Consider the following 11,225-nt stretch of genomic DNA (forward strand, 5'->3'; position numbering starts at 1 on the left):
GTCAATTCGTTTCTTGCATTTGAATAGTGCTTTTTATCCCTAGGGATCCGGAAGGGCCTGAGATACAGGAGTGATCCCACTTAGTTCACCACTTCGTGTAGGACACAAGGGGGCAACATACGCAGAATACCAGTTAGGGAAGTTATTCCTGCACCGGTTTAGGGAGGTTAGACTGTACGGACTGTAGAGGGTGGAAACTAGCCGGGGCTCTGAGTTTAACCCCTCAGCGTGCTCCTGTCTTGTTTTGCCCTGCAGGACTGACCGATAGCTGCCGCGGCTGTGGCACTCAGAGCCTGCAGTACCTCAGGGAGCTCAAGTCAAAGCACTCCCTGCTGCGGGCCGACCCCTCGGCCATCAGGGTCATCATCCAGCAGATCCTGCGCCTGGGTCAGGTGAGCGCGCCGGGCCCCCGCTCCTGCACACAGCCTGATTACTCCCAGTGGCTGTGGTTTACTGACCCCACGAACACATCGGGTGCAGCAAAGACAGATGTCTTTAAAGAAGTATTGTAGTGTTACTGTAAAAAAGCGGTGTTATTCAATGCAACATTCAAAATGATCATTTCCTGCAGCCTTTTACAGGGTTTCAGTAAGAAACGCTATGCAATTGCAATGCTAAAAATATACTATGATTGTTTATTGAAGCTGTTACTGCTATCAGTTTCCTGCAGTGCATTCAAAACATTGCGTTACATTTTGTAATTTTAGGTTGGATTGTCACAAGGGAGAAAATGTTCCTTTTACAATCAGCTTCCTGAAAGTTGAGTTAAACACTGCAGTCCAGTCAGCTGCAGATCTGACGAGCTGTTTGCTCAGACAGAATGTAGAGGTTCTCCAGTCCAGTGAGGCTGTAGTTCCAGTTGTGACCAGAGGGGGCTCCAGTGAGGTTCCATGGGCTCGGGGCTGTGTTTCAGGAGCTGAGGCCGAAGGGCATGGACATCAAGCAGGAGGAGCTGGGAGATCTGGTGGACAAGGAGATGGCAGCCACTTCCGCTGCAATCGAGGAGGCCGTGAGGAGGATTGATGTAAGCGCCTTTCACAGTGCTGCACTGTTCATTCCCCCCCCCCCACTCCCCTGTCAGTTACTGGCGGGTTGGTGTCTACTCCTTTTTGCCCTTGGTGTTGTGTCCTACGCAAATGACCATTGTCACATCTTATTGAAACCAGGAGGCACACCCTTTACAAAAAAGGGTGGTGGGAGTCTGGAACAAGCAGCCCAATCATGTTGTTGAAGCCAATCCCCTGGTTTCTTTCAAGATATGACTAAAGAGATCCCAAGATCAGTTATCTACCAGACAGCCAAGCTGTGTGAACTGAATGGCCTTTTCTTTTGTAGAACAGTTTCTATTTTCATCTGAAATGGTTCAAAGGCTTTTGGTTATGTTAGTGTCTGTACTGTCAGATGACTGAGTAAATTGCGGCAGCATACAGTAAACATCAAAGGCTAGGAGAACACTGCACATTTGTAACTGAGTCATTATCCCTTTAAAATGTCAGGTTATACTGTATTTTAGGATATATTTTGATATCCCTAGAAATGTTTTTAATACTCCACTGATGTTAATGTTATAAACTAAGCTATACATTATACAGTATAACATTAAACTATAATAGTGTAAGTGTTTTTGTTATGTAAACAGGAAATGATGAACCAGGCAAGGAAGGACACCACTGGGGTCAAGCTAGAGGTCAATGAGCGGTCAGTACAGTGTCCAACTCTCTTTTTTTGCTACACAAAAAATCACAGATTATACACAGATTTAGCACTGATTGTAGTTTCTGTATTTTTCCCTAAAGTGTTTGAAGGAATGTTTATTAAAAAGTTGCTTTGTTTTAAACAGAAAGAGAAATTACACAGTCAGTTCTGAATGATTATCCATGTAATCTGTGGCATTATCACCTACTAATCTTAGGTCAGATATGGACTCTAAAACAGTCCTCACTGTCCTTCCTCATCCTTTTGCCTAATGTTTGCTGATGTATGAAATGGAACCAGGATTTTACAATATTGGGTACAGTTTACTTGATAACACCACAGTCAGCAATATCATTCTTTATTCTAGAGACAGAATTTACAATGGAAAAACAGTCTTGACACAATTTTGTATATATACAGTTTAGTTCTGTTCCTAAGTTTTATAATGTATTTCATATCCTTACAGAATCCTCAACTCTTGTACAGATCTGATGAAGGTGAGTTTGGCAATTTCTTTTTATATCAGTCTCCCAGTTTGTATTGCTGTCCCACTGATGCCATGTCTGTCACATGCAGCAGGTACATATTAATCTTGCAGGCATGCTATGGAGTGCACTACCCAAAGAAGGAAAACTATACCACTTTGGCTTGACTCAGTATTTGTGCTGGTGACTGAAAGATGGTTCCTTAAAATTCCAGTTGCTTTTCATTTTGTTTTGCCTGTAATTATTACATTAGTTTTACTTCTGAACTGTAATCTAAAACACTGCAGTGCCTACAGAGTTTAGCAGTCTTAAATTAAATTATCCCTGAATGCCTGTCTGCTTATGACTTTTGAGCGTTATGAACTTGAGAGGAAAAGGGTCTGAACAGGTTTCTGCTTCCTGTTCAAGAGGTTGTGTATAATCCCTAATCCCTAATCTCTGTTGCAGGTTTTGGGACATCCAGGGTGCACTTGTTAAACATGTATTGAGGTCTTTCTTTTTGCCTATAGGCCATTCATATGCTGGTCATCGCCTCCACAGATCTGCAGAAAGAGATCGTGGAAAGTGGCAGGGTGAGTCTTTAAACTGAAGCACTCCTGTATGATGAGCAATGGAAGAAATGCATTTGATGTGGCCTTGTGAAATACAGTATATGGGACATGACCAGTATTGGATGTAAAGAGATGTGGAGGTGTCCATGTTTGTTGAAGTTGGTATCCTGGTTTATCTGTGAAATGGTTGGGTGAGATCGGCTTGATTTGCTGGTAGCAACCAAACAAGACCGGCTCCAGCCAATCAGAGACACTTCAGCTCATCTTCCTTGATGTTCTGATGCACAAGATAACTTTGAAAAGGTGCTGCAATGAAATTTAAACTGCTGAAACACTGAAAACCGGGACAGTAATCTGTCCATTCTGGAGTTCTGTCAAATTGAATTCTTCTACTCTTTGCACCCATGAGATGTCTCAGATGTCATCAGTATGGGATTGGAAGTTAAGCTCTTAGTTCACTTGCCTAGGTGCCAAAGAGCAGGACCAGTTGCGACTTCAGCTCCACCGGCTTTTTCATACAAAAGAGAAACACGAATGTGAATATATAATGATTTGCTGTTTTACTCTGCTGTTCCTGTGATGTTTTTCAGGGGGCAGCATCAGTAAGGGAATTCTATGCAAAAAATTCCCGCTGGACAGAAGGCCTGATTTCAGCTTCCAAAGCAGTGGGCTGGGGAGCCACTCAGATGGTGTAAGTACACTGCTGCTTCCATCTCTGGGACGGCAAACCACAGTACATACTGTACCTGGCAAGCCAGGCTGGGCTCTGGGGACATTTAGCCTGACCACCAGCCACTGAATAAGTCTTCTTGCGTGCTGTGAAGACAGATCTTAAAACATTGCCACTTGACAATTTACAGTAAGGATGAGGGCCGTGCATTTAAAAATGTTATTAATCCAGAGAGTTTGTGTACATATTTTTGTGAAAGACTCCCTGTGTAACCTATGTGTGCCTGGTGTGTCTTTTTATTAATTGAAAATTTTAACAAGACTTAAGAAACATAAAGAACACCACAGAATACATAGCAACACATAAAAAACAAAAAAAAAAACAGCCGTGAAAAAAAAAACAGAGAAAAAACAGCTCAATCTTGCTAAGGCATTTTTACAGTTTTCTTGTTGAAACATGATTTTGAAATAAGAGTCTAAATCTAAAATAAAAGTAATTTCACACTGCTGGGATGTGTAAAACAATCAGGGATATGTGAAAATTTCAGTCTTTTTCAAAACATTCCAACAAATAAGAGTGTGATTGTGGGAGGCCAAATCCTTTAAAGTCTTTCAACTGGTTGAATGATGCAGATTGTTTGTCAATATACAAATCTTTCAAAGGACTCAGTCCTTTTTCTTCCAATTCTGTAAGCACTTGATCATTTTGTGAAGGAGTAAAAAACAGTTTCTTGTGGCAGGACTCCCGCCTCGCAGATGATGACATTGAAACGCAGCGATGATATTTTTAACTTCATCATTAAGAGAGAGAGAGAGATGTTGGCTGCCTTGCTAATCAGTAACTGATTCACACAGGCGCCATTGTTGCGTGCTGCCTGTCTGGCTGTATCGAACATGGTTAATCTCCCTACAGTATATTCGTCTCATGAATGTGGCCTTAACAGAAATGTTCTTTCACTTGTTTTTGTCCTACAAATCCTGCCTAAGAAGCTTGTGGCAAAGCCTGTATTACATAACTGTAACGGTAACAGAAGCCCATTGCAGTGCTCTGTTATTAGCCTCGCGTGTGTCAGTGCCCTGACAGCGCTGTCTGGCTGTGTTGCAGGGAGTCTGCTGACAAGGTGGTGCTGCACACGGGGAAGTACGAGGAGCTGATCGTGTGCTCACACGAGATCGCCGCCAGCACGGCCCAGCTGGTGGCTGCCTCCAAGGTGAGGCCTCTCTGCACAAGACCGGCTCTGAAGCGCCGTCAGATGTAATGGAAGATTAATACAATCGATCCTCCCAACATTTAATACTTTCTGAAATGACACGAACAGCTTTCGGGTGTAGCGGCAGCTGAAACCGGACCGATACTGTCCTCTTTCGGCAAAGATGAGTCATTTCCTGCATCGAGGGTGAAATAAACTACTACACTTTCATTCCTACACTTAAAATAATAATATATTTTATAACTAACAAACTTTAAAAGTCTATATTAGCAGAGCAGCAACAGAAAGAGCCACTGGAGGGGACTTTTGACTGACAGTTGACTGTGCCAGTTGCAAAAAAATGTGTTGAGTTGCACATTGAGGGGGCCCCCTGGTGGCCTCGAGGCTCCAGGCAGTTTCCTGGTTCACCCAGTCCAAGGCCCTGAACACAAGCACACACACATACACACACACCAGCGCCAGTTTTCCCAGAATCTTTGGACTGTGGGAGGAAACCCGTGCAAACCTAGGAAGAACACACAAGGATCCCGCAGATGGCACCCCAGGCCCAGAACCGGCCCCAGGGCCCCAGCGTGTAAGGCACCCGTGAGTCTCGGGCGGCCTGAGCAGCTCTTCTATTCCGCTTGACGCAGGTGAAGGCCGACCGCAGCAGCAGGAGGCTGTCCACCCTGCAGCAGGCCTCCCGCTATGTCAACGAGACGGCAGCCAACCTGGTCGCCTCCACCAAGACTGGGCAGGAGCAGATAGAAGACAAAGGTGAGGGGCTCAGCCCACTCGGCCGCAAAGTCCTTGGGTTTTGGATGTTGTATAAACCCGCGCTTGTTTTTGTGTGTGTGTGGTTTTGTCCTTGCGGGGTGGTGAAACACAGCATTACAGTGGACAACAGTCTTTGAACAGGCCAGTTTTGCCCTCGTACTGGCTTAGCAGATGGAATCTCCTGCCAACAAGAAGGCTTTCTAGTCCAACATCTGTTTTTGCTTCTAGACACAGACTGAATATCCAGCGTCTCCTTAATCCTCTAAACGACCTCTGATTTTAATTATTTACAGCATGTGTTCTGTTTAGAGAAGAAGTCAAATTTTTTGTACTAGGTTCTGTACAGGCCCATCCCTGTTCAAAACCGTTTTTTATTCAGGTGTCAAGTGTTTTATCTAGGAATGGTTTTCACGTTCTAGATTTTATGGAATAATTTTGTATATGTATTTTTAAACAGATAATAATGCATTTCTGTCCCTCACAGACACCATGGACTTCTCAGGCATGTCCCTGATTAAGCTCAAGAAAGAGGAGATGGAGTCCCAGGTTAGTGTTTGTGATATTGAGGGGCTTCACCATTGCACAGCCCTATTAGATTATCCCAACAGGCCTTTTTTTAAATTGATAAATGCCAACTGTTTGTGCTATACTCAGTATTAAGTAGCTAATCACTTTTCACATAACGACTTGCTTTTAATGAACTCTGCAGCCACACACAGGGGAGAATGAGCAGGTGCAGGCAGATTCCTCCAAACTGCCTGCCCTAATGCCACCTGTCCAAGAGGTCCGCCTGCTCTTGGACAGGTGCCTTGAGGTGCTCCTGCTCTTGGACAGGTGCCTTGAGGGCAGTGCTGACTGGAAGAGAGGTGCGTCCCTCACTGATTACACTGCGGGCCTGCAGTCACCCAGGAGGCCACAGGGGTCGCTGCTTCACAGAGATCCAAGAGAGCTCTGGCTATCCTATCCCACCTTCCCCTCGGTGGCACACGCAGTCAGATTTTTGCACCACCTCCTGGCGAATCCCAGTCGGAGTCGGCCAGTGACACAACCGAGGCTCGAACCCATGATTATAGAGCAAAACCTTCTCTTAGGCAAGTGCCTCTAGCAATTGAGTCTCTCAAGGAGGCCCCTCGACAGGCCTTTTTCACTTTGCCTCATGAAGGCCGTAACAAGCTGCAGCAGGCCGGTTTTATCATCTCACAACTGCTCTTCAATCTGGAAAGCTGCTTCAGAATCATTTGCATTAGTGTTGCCTTCTGTTTTTGCAAACTCTGGGTGAGCCGCCCAGGTGTCGCGTTCCTGGGGCTCGTACAGGGGGGTAGAGCGGGGGCGATGGAGGAGGGGAAGGCCGCGGTCTCTCGGCCAGGGTGGCGGCGCTGACTCGGGTGGGTGTGTTCTGCAGGTGAAGGTCCTGGAGCTGGAGGCGCAGCTGGAGGGCGAAAGACTGAGGCTGGGAGAGCTGCGGAAGAAGCACTACGAGCTGGCCGGGGCTCCTTCGGAGGAGATGAGCGACGGGAACGGCTTCCTGAAGCAAGCGCCTGTGTCTCCTGCAGCAGTGAAGCCCGCCGTCATGAGGAAACCTCCCCTGGCTCAGAAACCTTCCATGAGGCCCAAGGCAAACCCAGTAAGAGCGGCTGAGAACCATTTAGCCACATTTGGAGATGGTCAGGTCTCTTAGTGAGTGGGGCACTACCAGACATCCATTTTGTAACCAATTCAGGGTCATGGGGGAGCCAGAGTATATCCCAGCAGGCAATGGGTGCAAGGAAGGACACATCCTGGATGGCACACAGACACAAATACTCACACACTCACACCAGCGCCAGTTTACCGACCTGTATTTGTTAGGACTGTGGGGGGGGGAAACCGGAGCACCTGGAGGAAGCCCTCTCAAGCATGGGAAGAACTTACAAACCTCACTCAGGCCACTGTACCACCGTGCCACCCCACTACCAAACAGATGGTGTAGAATCTTAATTCTGAAGATCACACCCGAGCAAAGAATGCTGTCTCAGCTTGAGAGCACTTGCGATCTTACAGTTATCCAGATCTCCAGCCCCGATTCGAGAGGGAATTAACAGCTGTTGTTTCGTGAAGGGAAAGGGGAAAAGAAATCGCTTATATCTGTTCTCATCAGGCCTGCTGGTTGAGCTACACTTCCTTCCTGCACTTGTCAGGGGCCTCCTGCCCCCATATGTGTGTCTGAGATGAGTCCTAAAGGCTACGAAGTTCTCATTATTTCTGTCTTCTTTTTTTTTTACACAGTTCAGATAAAAAATGGAAGCTGGAGAGGATTTTTTGACAAGATTAGACAAGATGAGCTACCGACACACAAAGCGAGAAGAAGAACGTAGAAGCAGTCTCATCCTCCCTGGGTCAAGAGGTGACAGGTGACAGAATGAGCTGGAGTCTCTCCTGCTCCCAGAGAGGGGGTCACAGCAACAGCTTTGAACTATTTTATTTTTCTTGCCAAATCTTAACGGTTCACTCTGCTTGTCTCGCATTCCTCTTCTCTGCTGCCTGTCTTTTTAATAGGGAAAAGAAACGTTCTTTTTTAAATTTTAAATTGGCGTTTGCACTCACCTGTGTATAGTGTACACCGTCAGTGTGTAGCACATACTGTTCTGCTGTAGACTGTTTTCTTTAGTCAGCGTTGTTGGTTTCAAAAACAAAAAGGGGACTGTTACAGAGTTATTTAGAAATGGAAACCTATGCTTTTATTTCTGGTGTTGCTTGGACATAAAACAATGTGTTTTCAGCAATCTTGCTGCAAGACACTTCAGATTCTAAGGAATTTAAGGGATTATAGGGGTGAAAGGGAATGTAGGTCTACCGTTTAAATACATTTTTGTGTTTGTTTTAGCAAAGGGCATTGTTTTTTCATTAATAGAAAAGCAGCAAAAAGAAGTATATTTTGAATTGAGGGCAAATACTAGAAAATGATTCTGTTGTTCGGTCACCCCCTTTTGAATTGGAGTGAACTGTTTGGTGTCAGCACCAAGGAGGTGTTTATATTGTTCACACCCAGCTCAGGGGTTTAAGAACAAGCACAGAAGAAGAGAATTTGCAAAGCACATCAGTTTGCACGCAGAGAAACCACATTAACAAATGTGGGAGATTTACCAGTGCATTTACTCATCTATATGCACACCACTGTGTAACGTTTTAATGGGCTTTGAAAAAAATAAATTACAGAAGATGGCAAAACGTAAATTAAGCAAAGCTGGGTTATCTTCTACTTATTTTAGCTTCCAGGGAGACATTTGTTACCTGTATTCCACAGCACAACCTAGAATTTCTAAATACTTGGCACAGGGAGCCCAAAGGGTGTGTCTATTTCTCAGCCTCTCGAAAAATGTCTTGGCCTTAGAACCAGGGACCCAGTGATAACCCATGTGGCTGCTTTGTAATAACTCTCCAATACAGATCAGTAAGTAACATGCTGGCCGTATAGCTCATGAAAAGTTACAGATTGGTTTGTGAGTCTGTCAGAGATGACCTTTAGTTATTCTTTCTTGCCTGAGTACAAGAGGTTAAGTTGATTACATCAATGTGATCTATCAATGTGTCATCTGGACATCCAGGCATCCCTCTTTTTTAAATCCAAGAGTACATAGAAACCTTATGGTGTGGATTGTTTTTAAATTGAGAATAATGAATACCCGAATGTACTGTGTTTTACTAAAAGCACAATCACATTGCTGTGTGCCAGGAAGCCACAAATAGGTTATACATCTTACCAATATTTTTCTCACTGAGAAGATTACAAGGCTTCGGATAAACATTATTGCTGCTCAATGTTATATTTGTATGTTATTTTTTTTCTTTAGCAATTTCATTGACAAGTTGGGAAAAGAGAGTCATGCTGTTTTTACTCGTTGGGCGTTTTAGAGGTTGTGAAGGCCGTTGCTGGGTTGTGTTCCATTTCTGCACTAGCTGCTGCTTTTGATAAGCCGTGGAAAATTTTAATGCATTATCTTCTTAGTGACTCATTTTAGAAAGTTTGCCTTATTTCTGCACTTCCCATTTTGTTTAGGGGCTGTTAAAAATGTCCTGAACTCTGCAAAACTTCCATCTGGTGGTTTGCATAGTATCCTGTGGTCACCTAGGTTTGTGACCACTGCAGTAGACTAAGACACCAGGAACTTACAGCAGATCTTGCAACAGCTTAAACAAATGCAGTATGTGCTATCTAACAGTGAATGGTGCCGCATGCAACATTAAGTACAGACGTTACAACCCTACTCAGAGATGAATGTGTGACCACAGTTGAACAGCAGTTCCTAAACCTGCAGAGATGGGTCATCGCTGAAATGAAGTGCCTTTTCTTTAGCACAATCATTACCAAGCTTTCGGCAATGGTGAAACTGCCTCTTCCCTTGGGAAGGGATCAGCAAGCTCCCCTAATTCACAAACCAGAAACAATATTGTGGTGTCTGGCTTTTCCACATCTGTAGTGGATTCTCATTTCAGAAGCAATTGTAGTTCCTCAGCTCAGGACAGAAGGCTGCACAACAATGGATCCTTATGACTTGTGTGTGTGTGTGTGTGAGGCTAGATCATCTTGCAAAAGCTGCATCAAGTAAAATCATATCTCTGAGCAAGCGATCTGAGTTCAATGAAGTGTATCGGCACCGTTGTCCCAAATATTCAGAGGAGTGGCCATGAGAGGCAAAAGATCTTAAAGAGAAGATTTTTCCAGCCTGCAAAAGCTAGCTTACCAATTCGATATTGGTTGGGAAAATCCACATACCTGTTCAGCGCTATTCTGAAGTGACCAGTCTCGTCTAATCCAAGTTTCTAGTTATTTGCAATTCCAGTTCGAGCCAGCTTTACAGTCCGTGCTTTTACACACCTCTGTATGCCTGGATATTTTATTTCCATTGTATGAAAATAATCAAAAGTTCACTTTTGCACATTCTGTCATAAACACTATATTTATTCAGTTTTTATTTCTTGTAGTAGTGGTACATCCCCTCGTATAGTCCTTGTCTTCCATCTGATTTATTGTATTAGTTCTCCATTGTTCTCCCACATTGCTCCAGTGTTCTCTCAGGAGCTCTTGTGAGAGTCTCAGTTCCTCTCAATGGCTATACTTGTTAAGTGTTGGGAACGTTAGGAGTTAAATTTATCCGAACCGTGGAAATTTCTTTGAATTCTTGTCGTTTTTACACATAGTCTTTTCCACTGGAATGAAATGAAGGTTCACAAGCTAACACTCTTCTTTTTTACAATGAGAACTCCGAGTATGCTGCTGTTTATGGCGATGAAGAACAAGGAGATAAATGTGAAATGTGGATTCTGGAATGATTTTGTAAATATTTTCTAAGGGTGTTACGAAGGATTTTCGGCGCCTGCCTTGGGTGCTTTCTAAATGGGGCGAATGATATATATTTACCTAAAGGGGTCTTATAAAGTATGTTTTCTCTCTCTTTCTTAAAGGATGTCTTTATACTCTCAGATCCATTAATATATTTTAGTAAAGATTACTGTGGTTATCTGTAATGACTGTAAATGTCAAATGAGCAATAAAAGTTTACGAAACCTTGAGTGTTTCTTCCTCTGTGATGACAAAACATAGGCCCTCATAGTAACACTGTGACTGAACAACCACTCTACAAACCCGAACAAGCACAGATTTCACACCTGTTTCCTGTCGTAACTTCACTCGCCTGCATTTCCCAATTTTCACACAAGCGTTTCAGCTTTGCATCATACAGGTGAATGTTATGGTTCACTACTTCAGGGTTTTAATACAAGCAGAGTGCGAAAGGCAGTACATTTTTTCTGGAAACAAATCTGATGTTTTGCTTCAAAAAGTAATCTTGCCATCTAAGACGATTTACATGTTGCTGTGG

General features: G+C 43.9%; 1 protein-coding gene across 1 annotated transcript in view; it reads left to right on the forward strand.

Moving 5' to 3' along the window:
* The window catches only part of hip1ra (huntingtin interacting protein 1 related a), a 46,862-nt gene extending 35,952 nt beyond the window's left edge, over positions 1-10,910 (forward strand). Inside the window, exons 22-32 of the mRNA XM_088935817.1 lie at positions 256-392; positions 914-1,024; positions 1,640-1,698; positions 2,162-2,192; positions 2,690-2,752; positions 3,322-3,422; positions 4,506-4,611; positions 5,244-5,367; positions 5,852-5,913; positions 6,770-6,991; positions 7,633-10,910. Coding sequence (XP_088791943.1) covers positions 256-392; positions 914-1,024; positions 1,640-1,698; positions 2,162-2,192; positions 2,690-2,752; positions 3,322-3,422; positions 4,506-4,611; positions 5,244-5,367; positions 5,852-5,913; positions 6,770-6,991; positions 7,633-7,641 — 1,025 coding nt within the window. The 3' untranslated portion in view covers positions 7,642-10,910. The remainder of the gene's footprint in view (positions 1-255; positions 393-913; positions 1,025-1,639; positions 1,699-2,161; positions 2,193-2,689; positions 2,753-3,321; positions 3,423-4,505; positions 4,612-5,243; positions 5,368-5,851; positions 5,914-6,769; positions 6,992-7,632) is intronic.
* The last annotated feature ends 315 nt before the right edge of the window (positions 10,911-11,225 follow it).

Source organism: Atractosteus spatula, chromosome 17 (assembly GCF_055471065.1).
Source record: "Atractosteus spatula isolate fAtrSpa1 chromosome 17, fAtrSpa1.hap1, whole genome shotgun sequence".
NCBI lineage: Eukaryota > Metazoa > Chordata > Actinopteri > Semionotiformes > Lepisosteidae > Atractosteus > Atractosteus spatula.